This window comes from Schistocerca serialis, chromosome 3 (genome assembly GCF_023864345.2).
Source record: "Schistocerca serialis cubense isolate TAMUIC-IGC-003099 chromosome 3, iqSchSeri2.2, whole genome shotgun sequence".
Classification (NCBI taxonomy): domain Eukaryota; kingdom Metazoa; phylum Arthropoda; class Insecta; order Orthoptera; family Acrididae; genus Schistocerca; species Schistocerca serialis.
In genome coordinates, this window is record NC_064640.1 from 803,639,242 (window position 1) to 803,655,542 (window position 16,301).

The following is a 16,301-nucleotide window of genomic DNA, read 5'->3' on the forward strand; positions in this document are numbered from 1 at the left end:
TTAAATTACCGTACAATACTGGTTTCATCAGACACTAAATTTGCCGTGTGTAAGTATCGAAACATCACTTAGAATGAATACCAGAAGTGTCACTTGAAATAACCCTTACACTGTAGTCAGGCTATGGGATATGGATCAGTGAGGGGGTCACTGTGATCCATATGTTTTGTGCCGATCTATAAAGCTTTTGCGAATAGATGAGCCGGTGGACTAGTACTCTGAAAGACGGAAATTTGGGTTTGTGCATGGTTCCAAAAGCCAGCTTTAATTTCTCACCGAAATTTAAGGCCATTCATGAACAATTTTTTCAGTGACACGCTTAACTTAGGTTTTTCATTAAAGTTGGTTCACCCATAGAAAAAGAATTGTGTATGTTATGATGAATACACAGAGCAAACGTGCATGAATCATTTTAATAATATGTAGTGTTCTTTCCGTTTTCAACCACTACTGTGTGTTTAATATCTGCCGTTTCCATAACTGACACAGTTTTGTGTTCCAAAAATTTTATTGTTCACCCGGTTTGAATCGTAATTTATATTTTGCTATGGCTCAGTGTTGAAATAAGGACATAGCTTATGGTGCCAGTAAGCCTCGTAAATCTCGGATTATGAGACATACCGTTCGCCGAAAGCAAAATAGACGTCCGTCGTGTTACAGAACTGCAGTGGCACGTTCCGTTAAACGTATACAGGAGTCTTTGTCGCATGGAGAAGCATAGATAGGTACTGTCGCTCACTCGACTGATTTTATGCAACAGAATGCAATTTGAAAATGGAAGTCGCGTCATTTAGGTTTATTACGTTCTCGTCATGGCGAGTGTAATGTTCAAAAATGGCTCTGAGCACTATGGGACTTAACTTCTGAGGTCATCAGACCCCTAGAACTTAGAACTACTTAAACCTAACTAACCTAAGGACATCACACACATCCATGCCCGAAGCAGGATTCGAACCTGCGACCGTAGCGGTGGCACGGTTCCAGACTGTAGCGCATAGAACCGGTCGGCCACTCCAGCTGGCGTGTAATGTTCCTTATGTCGCACAGATGGTTTGTACTGGCGAAAGAGTAATGCTGGTTCCTTATCACCTCGTCGTCATCGGGACGCTAAATCCTAACTTATCTAGGCGCTTCAGTCTGGGACCGCGTGGCTGCTACGGTCGCAGGTTCGAATCCTGCCTTGGGCATGGATGTGTGTGATGTCCTTAGGTTAGTTAGGTTTAAGTAGTTCTAAGTTCTAGGGGACTGATGACCACAGATGTTAAGTCCCATAGTGCTCTGAGCCATTTGAACCATTTGAACCTAGCTTATCTTTGTACGATTAGTAATTTGTCAATTTAAGTGGCGAGGTTTTCTATGTAAATTTATTTTTCGTTGCCCAAAGACTTTAGCTGACTAACTTGTGTAATTTTGACTCAATCGTCAATCAAACATTCAGTTCCGGTTCAAGTACTTAACGCATTCAGGATAGTACAACAGCTGTCGACAACATACCTCTGGTTTGCAGTCATTTTATGCATTTGGAGATCCGTTTCGCTTCTTTTAAGTAACTGTATAGCTCTTTTGGGAAGCCTCATGTCATACAAAGAAGCACATGAATGGTGAAGGAGTTGGTAGCAGATGGAGCACTTTGAATAGCAGTTTCAGTCGTTTCTTTCCCTATTACTGATGGTATCCTAGATTTTGCTCGGTACTGAACATTATGATTTTAAATGCACCTTAGTTCGGGATTGCAGGTGAAGTCGGAGTGCCATACTTGATAACATTTACTCTAATTCCTTCTTCGATGACCTCACATTGTGAGGACCGTGAGCTTCCGCTGTCGGATGTAGCTGTTTTGGCCTCTAGACTTACAAGGAGTGACAAATACATCACGGAAGTGGCAAGTCCACACTGAGCTGTCCACACGACCCGCTGAGCATAATAACATACAGTTCGTTGTCCTAATGTGTAATTCGTAAGCCAGACACGTGCACGTGTATCTACGTCTCGTACAATGTGAAGGACACTTCCTGGCATATAGGTAGCAGTAACGTCTACCTTCTGTAAAGAGAAACAAAGAAATTCTGTTCTTTCATCTTCACTCATGAGGACGCCACGCATTTGTTGTCGCTTTAAGAAGAGAAGTATATCAAGACCTGTTAATGTTCACAAGTTTGAGAAACTGCGTAACTTATAACTACTGCTACGGTCAACTCGTGGCCTTAAATCAATGCACCACGGACTGCTTCCACACAAAAGGTTAATCCATACAGTGCCCTATTACGTGTCCAGTGCCTGAATTTACGAATTATGGGCTCTACGGTCACATAAGAACAGTTCGTTGCACAGTTCTGGTTGCACTGACATATCTTAGTGCTAGTCTCTTCAGTAATGAGCTCTTATGCTGCAAAGAAATCATGATGCAATTATCAAACGCGATCTGAGTAATAGATATGGAACATGGAAGGCACGAAGCTTGCACTGTAACCTCCTGTCGTCATCGAGGAGGTCATTACAGACGCATTACAACCGGCCCGGTAGGGGAGATGACGGACGTGGCCGTGGCCTTGCTGAAGAAAACAGCTCGGCATTTTCCTCAAGTTACTGACGGAAGCCAGGGAAAGTTTTAATCAGGTTGAGGAGGAGATTAGTGTTTAACGTCCCGTCGACAACGAGGTCATTAGAGACGGAGCACAAGCTCGGATTAGGGAAGGACGGAGAAGGAAATCAGCCGTGCCCTTTCGAAGGAATCACCCCGGAATTTGCCTTAAGTGATTAAAGGAAATCACAGAAAACCTAAATGAGGATGGGAGGACGTGGGTTTGAACAGTCGTCCACCCGAATGTGAGTTAAGTGTGCTAACCACTGCGATAGAATGAGGAACTAAATACTCTTTTTCCCGAATAAAAGTAAATTGTCCTACCAACTGTTCCAGCTCGCTTGGTTGAATTTCCAGAGGACTGTCTGTCCTTGTGAACAATATTGGAATACTTTGAATGCAACTAGCAACATACCAACATTTTTGTTTATTATTTGTTCATTTTACTAGAACCGAGAAAAGCTTGCTCGCCACATTTTCGACTTACAACTGCTCCATCACCACCCCACAGACGAAAACTTCTTAAGTTCTTCTCGACATGAACAGAAAGAACAGATTCGGACGAGATGAGATTAAGGATGGCGCTGCGAGACGATGAAACTTATGTGTTCGTTTAGTAACCTTTTCCGTTAGGCCTTGTTGATAATTACAAGACAGGTACTGGGTTGTGTCTTGAACGATGATGAGAATGCGAAAATGACGAAGCTTCGACACATTTGAAAACCTAAGGAAAACCAAGGTACAGCTGAAAAGGTCGTTAGAAAACGTTGGACTCAGCGCGAGAAGAAAGTTTTCATTTACTGTAAAGCGAAACTGATAGCAAATTATCTTAAATTAAATTATGAGCCATCATGTAAGTTTTGATAACGGTTTGAGAATATTCAAATATCATACTAGCTACAGATAACAAATACATTAAAAGTGTGCAACAACAGAAACGTGTGGTCAGTGTTTATGAGTCATAGTACTTTTGATGACGTCATATTTCCATGAGGTAAAATCAAGCAGGAAGTTCTGTTTGTCTGAACGGTACCCAGACTGACATTAAATGGTTGTCTTAGCCACTCGAAATGAAGTCAACTCTGAGTGATGGACAGCGATCTTAGTGGTCTTCAAAAGCTCAAGAGAAAGTCCTTAAATGTTAGTCACTTGAAATTCGCTAATACCCAATACCAGTTCTCGCCAGAACGCATTTCGAACGGATACAGAAACGTGGACAAAGATAATTGATACACCTTTCGACCAACCCGGTGACGCTGAACCACGAAATCGAGGCCTGTGAATGGCACACCTCACTACGTTAGGAAATAATGTTGTGAAGGCGACGCCTAACCTTCTTTGGACATCTCCCATGCATAAATCATGCTGATATCGAGAACAGGGAAATGAGTGGCACATTGATTCGTACCTCCCTGTCTCACCCGATGGTCCCCATTTGTCGAGCTAAAGCTGGCGATCATCAGAGGGTCAAAGATAATTAAACTTCAGTTGCGAAACTCGCGGCGGACTGCAGTTTCGTAGGTAGGTCAATCCAGACGCCGGTGGAGTTCTTCATTTTCTGCCTCGGACGCTGAGATATTGTAATCCAATTACCCTTTATGCTGAGGATGAAGCAGCGACCAGTGAGTATCGACGGATATTCTGAACTTGATTCAGCTGTTGGCTATTCGGAAGCTATAGTTAGTAACATACTGAGGAAATGAGCGTTGAGGGTAGACGTCTTAGTGGACGTCATCTTCATCTAACCTGTTATGAAGTGTCATGAACGTACCTTTGTTCGTTACTGAATGTTTTTGCATTATAGTATCATATAAATGCAGACTGAAGTGAAGAATGAAAATTTGTACCAAGGCGTGATTGGAACCCAAGTCTCCTGTTCACTAGCCACATGCATTCACCATTACGCCACCGTGACACAGTGGCGTTGCATAGCTGCACAGACTACCCTACCACGGCTACCTCCCCAGTCCAAATTCCCATTCACTCCTCAGCCCACTATGTAACTCGAACGGCATTGCAGAGGTTCTCCAGTTGTTTGGGAATAGCATCTCACAACGAACGAAATGGGGGGTCCTGCCTGAAATCCAGGCGTAGGTGCTTTAATCAGATGAAAATATATCGTTCCAGAGATCTTGTCAACTCTCAAACATCGATGATGTATATATGCAAACTGAAGCGACGAATGAAAACTTGTGTCATGGCCGGTATTCGAACTTGGGTCTGCTGCTCACAAGGAACATGTGCTCATCACTACACCACTCTGGCACAGTGGCTTTTTTCAACTGCATGGACTACCCTAGCCTGCCTCTCTCCTCAATCCAAATCCAAATTACCGTTCACGCTTCAGCCCACTTGGTATTCCCCCCAAACTGGATCAGCATTGCACAGGCTTTCCAGCTTCAGTCAGCATATAAACATCATAGATGTTTGAGACTTGAAATGGTCTCTTGAACCATATAGTTTCATTTCATTGTGATGCTGTTTCTATTTTGCAATGGGTGAAAGGAAGGGAGAGAGTGAAACATGATGTTAGCTCCCCATCCCCTCCCTCCTCAGAATTCCGGTATTTTCTAGCGCCTAAAATTTGTTACATCACCTGATTACCTCGGAGTTTAGAGTCGCCACATAAGGGATGGTTCGCGACCTGCGGATCAACTATGGTAAAGTTCCATAATTCGTGTATACCGATACCACAACGGTCAATGTTGCACTCAGTACCAGAGCTCGTAGTCTTCGAAATAAATGTTCCAACTATTTATCATTGTCGAAAATCAGAGGGGTCTGTCATATCTTCTGGACTAGCCACTTGCACGGACTAATACCAAATGTACGTCATGCCTACTGCAGATTAACGTGTCATCGCAAGAAAAATAAAGGACAGAGCACATTTTATCATCGTTGTTATCTTGTAGAGTTGATGAGCTCAAGTACATAAGTGCTCCCGTTATTTTGATACACGGCTGTATGGCCTTCTTACGACGGACCGAGTCAATGACGGCAGGTGCTCGATTTTCCGGAGACCGGTGCACTCCATCTATAAGAAGTGTGCAGGAAATGTCGAGATATCTTAAGAGTGGAGGCTGAGAGCGGAACACCATTTGTCTCTCAACCAGGAAAAAATTACTGAAGTCAGATGGAGTTGAAATTACAAGTAGGCGGTTGAAACGACGCGAGGCAACCCGGTGGCCAGTGCGATGTGACGCGGCTCACCTGTGCGATCGTGGCGACTGCCAGGCCGAACGTGAGCGCGATCTGCACCGTGGTGGGCGCGTAGCCGTCCGTCCACTTCGTAGTCGTCGAGCCGCAGCCCAGGAGCACCAGGAAGAAAGTTCCCACGAATTCGGCAGCCAGTTGCCGCCAGATGGTGCGCGTGTCCGTCACCTCGTGAAGTCCGATTATCGCCTTAGCACCTGCAACAGCCACACGCACAACTTCAGAAAAAGTAGCTCGATCACATATCGGCCTCCGTCTGAAAGCGGAAAAAGGAAGGGAATTTTGAGTTAAATGTCTCCTCGACATCAAAGTCATTAGCAACGCTACACCACCTCATTAGGAGATGGATGGGGGCAGGAGGAGGTGGAGCGATGAAAAAATTTTAGTTAACTATGGTAAGACTAAATCAGGGTCGTCGGACGCGCTTTCGGGACTACACTTCTCCTGAATGCGAAAGCGTGCTCCAGGATTTCTTTGAAGTAGTTATGCACTTTTAGATTTGTAATGGCAGTACCACTAGAATTAAGGTCGATGAGACTCATTAGGTTATTTTTAGACATTTGGTTCTTGCTTCTGACACTGGAGTGTACGTAACTGCTTCCACGCAGCGTCTCTGTCAACAAGAACAACTATTCCAAGAATGAGATTTTCACTCTGCAGCGGAGTGTGCTTATTTACAAATCACTTATCAATGTGGACGGCACTCTAGGTGCTTCGACATCTTCTGCGAAGGGTAAAAAGAACGAAACGAGAGGAGTTGGTAAAACTACTCAATTTGTTCTTATTCATGGACCTACTTTATTTTGTGGTGCGAGGTTAAATTTTTGTTTAATGAAAGTTTCTTGCCGGCCGCGGTGGTCTAGCGGTTCTGGTGCTGCAGTCCGGAACCGCAGGACTGCTACGGTCGCAGGTTCGAATCCTGCCTCGGGCATGGGTGTGTGTGATGTCCTTAGGTTAGTTAGGTTTAAGTAGTTCTGAGTTCTAGGGGACTTATGACCTAAGATGTTGAGTCCCATAGTGCTCAGAGCCATTTTTTTTGAAAGTTTCTTCTTCCTCTAGTTTGGGTAACGGATGGCTAACTGTAGCTTTCGTTGCTTGTAACAATGCAGGTAGACCAGGTTTGGAATCCTTTGAAACTAGGGAAATTTTAGCTTACCGTACTATACCTGTTTCTGAGATTATCATTGCTAGTGAGGGTTTCTACCTTTTTCCGCACGGGAGTTTGTCTTTGTCTTGTCGTAGACGTTGTAAGATAAATTTTGACTGACAACTATTACTTAACTACACTATGAACTAATACTTCAATCACTGCATTGCAATTTTGTCACCAACAGATTTGCTAAAGCTGCATTCGTCGTAGCGCGCCAGCTAGCGAGACACGGATATGATCTACTCCTGGATCGAATTCGCGAGGGGGAATAACCGACTGTTAGTCCTGTATAGAGGGCAGGCAGAGTGTGCTTTTTCGGAGATTTTACACTCGAAAAGACAACTGCCGTCCGTTAGGCTAACTAACGACTGTGGTGATAGGAAGGGGATCTCGCCACAAAGATAAAATAAAAGCCAAATAATGAAAACAGAGGGCCTCGTGCGACTGTATGAACGTATGGAAGGAGAAATCTTTTTCATCCGTAACAAGTCTACCAACTGCCACATGTCAATATACACTGGTGTGAAAACTTAAAGGCGAAAGTAACTTACGCAATCTGTGTCACTGCCCAGTAACATAGATCGATGAAGCTTTAACCATACATAAAAAGAACTGGTACAAAATAGCACAGAATCTGACTGGTAGTAATACGCATAGAGAGGAACAGAAATGAAAGTTTCATTCAAAGACAATAGTTACATTGAAGTCACTACGATTCATGATAATCCACTGGACATTACAAAAGGCATAGGCTGAAGATAACGAAAGGTCCAGGCCGTGTAATCACCACGGATGGAAACGTGCTCCCATGCTGGCCACAATACTGGTAAGGAGTCCTTGTGGTAGGACGTTTAAATCCTCCACCATCGCGGCTGATAACTGCTGGCTGGTCATGGGAGTGTGTGGACGTACTGCAATACGTCTCCCCAACGCGTCCCACACATACTCGATGGGATTTACGTCGGGGGCATCGTCAGACCAGACCATGCGCCGAATATTCTTTTGTTCCAACTGCTCCCACGGTGTACCCTTCACCATGCACTATACAGCAGCTTTCAGGGTATTTGTTCGGTTGTAGGATGTTTGCACATTATGCAGTTGTCTATAAGAAAGCAGTAGAGGCAGGAAGACATTTGGGGGATCGATCATTTCTGGTGCAGGGACTGTCAGATGACGTGAACATAAATAAATGTAACTACTGTACATAAATCGTCCTAGAGTCCACTACTATGTAATGACACTGTCGTAGAAAACATTAACTACAGTAAAATACCTAGGCGTAATCATCTGGAGCGATCTAAAGCAGGAGCCATAGAGCAAAAGCATATTTCAAACTCAGATTTATTTGCAGGAGTCCTAAGGAAGATAATCAACCCACGAAAGAAGTCGGTTACAAAACACTACTACTGATAAAATCGTGTTACATGGTTGGTTGTGGCTGACATGCTAAGCAGCTGCTTCAACATAAATGGTGCATTGGGCAGGCAGTGTCAGAGGCTTCAATAGCTCTGCTATGGTCATGTTCTGTTAGTATGCCACCATTCGAAAAAAGAATGGCATATTTTTCTCAAAACACTTTTGGGCAAATTTAAAGACACTTCATTCAACTAAGAACCTGACTGAGAATCCATGTATGGATTTACGACCTGTGTGTACACCACATGAGTCCCATCCACACATCACTTAAAAGTTCTAAACCAGAATTTGCTTCTGTTTTCTGAAAGAAGTGTTTTGTTTCTAAAATAAGTGCCTCTATGTCCATATGCACCGTCTGTATGAGAGAACATATACAGCGCTCTACCCTAAGTCTGTTACCGGGGATGCCAGTACTTTGGAGATAGCATCATGTGCGAATGACATTTTGCTACATATAGCGGCTCTTCACTGTCATGCACAATCATAGGAACAGCCACTTTGCTATTTGTGGAATGAGTATACAAGTATAGAAAAAACAACGACAGATTAAAACACTGTTCGATGATTGCCAAATTATGACAATATAAAAACTACATGAAGAGAATAAACATGTTGCATTTCAGAATCAGGAACATGGAAGTTTGGGATGCCATACGCAAATTACATTTCAAAATGTTAGAGATGTAAATGCTGTATACAGAAGACGGTAATTTTAAAGGAACATTTGTTAATGGTACGAATAAGAGGAAAAGTGGTGCCACATAACAATATTCTAAAATGGAGGTGAGAAGGGGTATTATAAATTATCTGTTTGTAGTATAGAAATGCTATTGAGAATATTACAAAACATCTATTTGCTTAAAAAATGGATGGCTACATCGCATCAGCATGTGATGGGAATGGACGCTACATCATGTTATCCCATAGGTCCCTGAAAAAATACAAAAAATGCTCTGCCATAGTGACAACACTGTCCACAAACTTTAAAAATGTTGTTATTCTTACTGCTTGGAGGAGGGTGCTTGGTACAGATTTTAATGTCCCTGGTTATACATATCGAGTGAACGAATATCGCCCTACACTAATTGGGGCCCTGTATCTTCGAAGTGCTCTGAGACTCTGAACTGAGGAACATTGTTTAACACATATTGCACATTAGTTGTGTTGAGAAATGATGAATTACTTATAGCAGTGCACTATCAGAATGAAAATGGCATAGCAATCGTTACTCATTTAAATATAGTACAACTGATGTAAAAATGCCTACGGCACAGGTATTGCGATGGAACAAAGTATGCCAGGGTAATGGTATGATAATAGCATTCCACTTTTCGGAAGGAGAACATGTAAAAAATGGTTCAAATAGCTCTGAGCACTATGTGACTCAACATCTGAGGTCATCAGTCCCCTAGAACTTAGAACTACTTAAACCTAACTAACCTAAGGACATCACACACATCCATGCCCGAGGCAGGATTCGAACCTGCGACAGTAGCGGTCGCGCGGTTCCAGACTGAAGCGCATAGAACCGCTCGGCCACACCGGCCGGCGAGAACATGTATCTCCTATCATTAAAATAGTGCTACTGTTATTGGTAGGTGTCTGGATTTTAATGTCCCTCCAACACATATACACTCCTGGAAATTGAAATAAGAACACCGTGAATTCATTGTCCCAGGAAGGGGAAACTTTATTGACACATTCCTGGGGTCAGATACATCACATGATCACACTGACAGAACCACAGGCACATAGACACAGGCAACAGAGCATGCACAATGTCGGCACTAGTACAGTGTATATCCACCTTTCGCAGCAATGCAGGCTGCTATTCTCCCATGGAGACGATCGTAGAGATGCTGGATGTAGTCCTGTGGAACGGCTTGCCATGCCATTTCCACCTGGCGCCTCAGTTGGACCAGCGTTCGTGCTGGACGTGCAGACCGCGTGAGACGACGCTTCATCCAGTCCCAAACATGCTCAATGGGGGAAAGATCCGGAGATCTTGCTGGCCAGGGTAGTTGACTTACACCTTCTAGAGCACGTTGGGTAGCACGGGATACATGCGGAGGTGCATTGTCCTGTTGGAACAGCAAGTTCCCTTGCCGGTCTAGGAATGGTAGAACGATGTGTTCGATGACTGTTTGGATGTACCGTGCACTATTCAGTGTCCCCTCGACGATCACCAGTGGTGTACGGCCAGTGTAGGAGATCGCTCACCACACCACGATGCCGGGTGTTGGCCCTGTGTGCCTCGGTCGTATGCAGTCCTGATTGTGGCGCTCACCTGCACGGCGCCAAACACGCATACGACCATCATTGGCACCAAGGCATAAGCGACTCTCATCGCTGAAGACGACACGTCTCCATTCGTCCCTCCATTCACGCCTGTCGCGACACCACTGGAGGCTGGCTGCACGATGTTGGGGCGTGAGCGGAAGACGGCCTAACGGTGTGCGGGACCGTAGCCCAGCTTCATGGAGACGGTTGCGAATGGTCCTCGCCGATACCCCAGGAGCAACAGTGTCCCTAATTTGCTGGGAAGTGGCGGTGCGGTCCCCTACGGCACTGCGTAGGATCCTACGGTCTTGGCGTGCATCCGTGCGTCGCTGCGGTCCGGTCCCAGGTCGATGGGCACGTGCACCTTCCGCCGACCACTGGCGACAACATAGATGTACTGTGGAGACCTCACGCCCCACGTGTTGAACAATTCGGCGGTACGTCCACCCGGCCTCCCGCATGCCCACTATACGCCCTCGCTCAAAGTCCGTCAACTGCACATACGGTTCACGTCCACGCTGTCGCGGCATGCTACCAGTGTTAACGACTGCGATGGAGCTCCGTATGCCACGGCAAACTGGCTGACACTGACGGCGGCGGTGCACAAATGCTGCGCAGCTAGCGCCATTGGACGGCCAACACCGCGGTTCCTGGTGTGTCCGCTGTGCCGTGCGTGGGATCATTGCTTGTACAGCCCTCTCGCAGTGTCCGGAGCAAGTATGGTGGGTCTGACACACCGGTGTCAATGTGTTCTTTTTTCCATTTCCAGGAGTGTAGATTAAATGAATGAAGCACTATCAAATGGGCATATACAAATCATTTGGTATGTAATGGGGAAAAACAGAACTTTCTGCCGGCACTAGGCACTGCGTGAAAGACTTGATGAACAGTTCTTCTTTGAGTAAACTCTGGGTAAAAAGTGCAAAAAAGGAAATTGCAAATATACACAGAAACCGTAGAGCAAAATGAACCCGACGACTCTTGTGCACTGTCAGACAACTACAGGGAAAGCCTTGTGCTGTAATTGTATCATCAGTACCTGGATGATATATTCCTTGAAGGTCGTTACAATACAATGGGGGGATTGCTACAATTTCCAAGCCATAACTGGAAACGAATTTTGTAAAAATTTGAAGTCGTGTACCTCTGGTAACCTACAAAGGTAGGATCGATGTTGTATTCAGTGTAAATGTATAACAACGCGCTGTTAAAGTGGTGGAATGAATTACGTCAGTACTACGCGTCTCTCTGACATCCGTTCGTTTAATATATATTGTGCATTAACGTTTTCATAAAAGATGAATTTTTAAGGGACTTACACAAGAAAATGGCCGAAGCCATCATTAATCGTTGAATCATGATAATATGTACGAAATGATCTCGTAAGGGGTTGGCCGGAGGACTGGATGGTGCCGTGGTATCTCGCCTATCTGCACTAGGCGTTGGGTGGTTGGCGGGGGATAGGATGAAGAGCTCAGTCCCCAATCAAGACAATGTGAGCTCTGTGCTTATAGTGAACTTACGCATGTCCTGTGCCAGTGGCAGGCTCAATGCACACAACAGTGACATACCTTCAGTCTACTGCAGGAGCAGCCGTGGCGAGGACAAGTACAGCTTCCAGTCAGTTTTGGGCAGTACAGTGCATTAAGCATACACTGCACAGAAGATAGCCATCTCATTTTCTTGTTTTAAATAAAGTGCACAGCTCTCCCCTTCCTATCACAGAGGTGGTAGCAGTGTGAGTGTGGTAAATTGCTTAGTGTACTTTATTAATGTCTTGTGTGTGTGTGTGTGTGTGTGTGTGTGTGTGTATGTGAGACAGAGAGAGAGAGAGAGAGAGAGAGGGGAAGGAAGTGGGCGGGTTCCTTGCAATGGAACATATGTTTGGTATGTAACAAGACTGTATTTGTTACACTGTGATAATTGTTTAACATTAAACTATTGGGATATCAGTGCATTTTTTAAATAATTCGCTGTGGTGATAGCTGTTAAACATTTACACTTTCATGTTTACATGCATAATCTTGAAAAATTGGTACTTGAGTAATACTGGGAGAAAATCAACAAAATTGAAATGAACTGCCCCAAAACTATAAATTTAACTTTCATTTGTGCTGGTTAAAGATGGAATATCAATTGATTTGTTTAAATCATGCAGTGTGACGGTACTTGTTAAGCATTTAGAGTCTCGTATTTATGTATGTCTTTGGAATACTGGGGGAGAACCTACAAAACTGTAACGAATTACCTCTAAACTATAAATAGCATCATGTGTTGATGTACTTGTAAAAAGTACCATTGAGCGATACTCTGCTGTAAATTGCAAAATAGAAATTGCAGATATCACCTCAGTTTGCTGCTGCTGTTGCTTCTGTTGACTGACTGACATACAGATCGATGAAGAGTGATGGTTGAGTGCCTGGTGATACGGGGGTTGAATTCGACCAGTAGGAAAACAATGAAGTAGTAGGGAGGGGGAGACAATCATTTGGGTCATAAACTACAGTCATTAATTTATAGTATTTTGTTATAAATTAGACTTGCATCAACGTAATTAAGAATAGGAGAGAGCAGTTTTTTACATTAGGCTAAAAGCATCTCGGGGTCATTTCGTTATAAGGTCACAGCTCAATGAGCGGTTTGTTTACATTAGGTCATTATGGTAAAAATATTTGGTCATTAATTAGATCCTAAATAAGCAAAACAAAGAACATAAACGAGCAGTTTGCTTACATTAGGTCCATAAATTAGACTGACTTATTTACATAAGGTCGCTATGCCAAGTGGCCAGTTTGTTTGCATAAGAAGAATAATCCTCTCATTGATCCAGGACGCCCACTGTTCCACTACTGGCGGCATGCAAGAAACGACAATGAAGTTTATTACACGCTTCAATATGCAATTGGTTAGAATTCAGCACAACTGCACAAACTACGTCGTAGAAACCTTTCAGATATTCGAGTGATTCTTCTCACAGACGTGATTTCAGTGTAACATATAACAACAAAACGTCGGTGGTGTGTAGAGATAATTTAACTTTCTTGTTTCGCATGTCGTTCACTATCTTTCACGTTTAATGCAATTGTTACAATTGCAAAAAGTTTCAGTCGAAATTTCTTCTGTAATATTGATGTAAGTCCTATTACACTTCAGGAAACTAAATCATGAACCCGGAGATTACTCCGGTGACCGACCTACGGGTAGTTTTGTAAATCGTCTCATCTACCACTGCCCCATCTGGAGGCAGAACTATTGGGCGTTATTGGAGCAGTAAGTGACAGCAAAATGCCTGGTATTACACTGGTATGCGAAACTTAAGGAAGAAAGTAACTTCTGCATGATGTGTCACTGCTAAGTAACATAGCCGGACGAAACTTGGACCATGCGTTAGAAAGATCTGATACAGTACAGTAAAGAAAATAACTGAAAGAAATACGCAATGAGACGACGAGAAATGACACTTTTATTCAAAGACAGTAATTTCACTGAAGTCACCGTGGTTCATTATGGTTCCCTAGATATAACAAAAGGTGGAACGTGGTTCGTAACAGGCTGTATAATCACCAAGAATGGCAAAGCAAGCTCTGCAACGACGTACTACAAAACGTCTCCCCGACGCGTACAACACGTGCTCAGGGTACGGACAGGCCAGCCCATTCACCGAATATCCTCTCTTTCCAAGAGCTTTTGCACATGTGCTCTTCGATGCGGTCGCGCATTGTCATCCATAAAAAGGAAGTCAAGGGTGAAAGCACCCAGAAGAGACGCACATGGGAAAGGAGTACAGTGTCGGAATAACTTAAGCGGTAGGTGTACCACGCAACATTATGACTCCCGATGCCATAACACTTGGGTGCTTTACGTATTCCCAACTCTCACCATATGAACGTACGTAATGCACCTAGTAACAATGTTGAACACGATCGTTTTGGTAGCCCAGGAGGTATAACGTTCCATAAGTACACTGACCTCCAAATCTTTGAACACAGTACCCCACAGGTTAATGTTCTTGTGACACTGAACTCCTTCCTCATGTACGTATTTTTAAGGGTGCTATCGGCCGTGACTTCATTTTTGTTGACGACGACGAACGACCGCTTCGAGCTGCACAGGTGAAGCAGCTCTTGGAACGCGAGGATATTCGGCGAATGGACTGGTTTTTCCCGTCCTCCGACTTAAATCCCACCCAGAACATGTGGAATGTGTTGAGCATTGGAACTCTCTATCTCAAGAACTCTTTACTAACCTTAGGGCCAGTGTAGGAGCACTTTGCAGGGTATGCATTGACGTGTGTGGTAATCACACACTCTGTGAGTAACCATGTTCCGCCTCTTGTAATGTCCAGAAAACCATCATGTATCGCGGTGACTAGAGTGTAATTACTGACTTTGAATAGAAGTATCATTTCCGTTCGTCCCATTGCATATTTCTTTCAGTTACCTTCTGAACTATACTGCAACATTTCTTTCTATTTACAGTCCAAGTTTCATCGAGCACAGTACTTAACAGGGACACATCACCGGAAAGTAACTTTCGTCTGTAAGTTTTGTACAACAGTGTATTTACCCTTTGAGCCCTGTGACTGTGAAGCACTGTTCTGACAATCAGATGAACCAGCAAGTTTCGGTCCACTATGTAGAAATACTTTTTATAGCTTTTAAGAGAAAAAAGCAGAAGTACAGTTTATAGTTTATCAACAACCGCCGGCCGCTGTTGCCGAACGGTTCTAGGCGCTTCAGTCCGGAACCGCGCGCCTGCTACTGTCGCAGGTTCGAATCCTGCCTCGGGCATGGATGTGTGTGATGTCCTTAGGTTAGTTAGGTTTACGTTGTTCTAAGTCTAGGGGACTGATGACCTCAGATGTTAAGTCCCATAGTGCTTAGAGCCATTTGAACCATTTTGAGCCACCAACAACCAACGTTTGATAGCCTCTAAAATAGGTCGTTGTCTTCGAAACAACAACATATTCGATCTGGACATTTATCGCATTTGTTTACTTATTTACGATATCGTTTCTGGTAATTGTCCGTTTCTCAGGTAATAGTTCACCACTGAGTGAACCAATGCATATTCATTACTCCTAAGATTTGTCACATGCTACTCCTGGTCCTCACACAGTGATAAATAAGCGTGCGTATATACATGAATTTGATAGGAGTTATTATATGAAACACTAAGTTCTTTTATGCAGATGACGAGAAATCCTGTTTTCGTATGCATATGAAGGGAAATATGTAAATACGGTCCCACGAGGACGATGTCCTGTTAACATGAATATGCATTGAAGCCCTTTATAATAGGCTGTTACTTGGGAAAGGCACAATAGTCGAAATCGCGATCGCAAAAACAGAAAATCAATAACAGTCCAGGCGCACATATGTTGTCGTTTGTAAAATACTGCACCATTGTGGACGCAAGTAAACAGAAAATAATCACAAGGATACTAAGTCCGAAGCTATCTGTTGTCCCTTTCCATTACTCGTCTAAACATCAATCAATTCTTTCCATGATTATATTCTCGCGTGGAATATAATGATCCAATAATAACCGATAGTCTTTCCATACTTGTTAACAAAAACGGTTGATTTTTCTCCTGTTGTTTCTAGTACTGTGCACTTCCCAACTATAAGAAAATGTGAGAGTCATTGCTATCAATATAGC

General features: G+C 43.7%; 1 protein-coding gene across 1 annotated transcript in view; it reads right to left on the reverse strand.

Annotated features, from left to right (window-relative positions):
• The window catches only part of LOC126470651 (aquaporin AQPAn.G), a 170,512-nt gene that overhangs the window by 135,282 nt on the left and 18,929 nt on the right, over positions 1-16,301 (reverse strand). Inside the window, exon 2 of the mRNA XM_050098632.1 lies at positions 5,792-5,991. Within this exon, the coding sequence (XP_049954589.1) occupies positions 5,792-5,991 (200 nt within the window). The remainder of the gene's footprint in view (positions 1-5,791; positions 5,992-16,301) is intronic.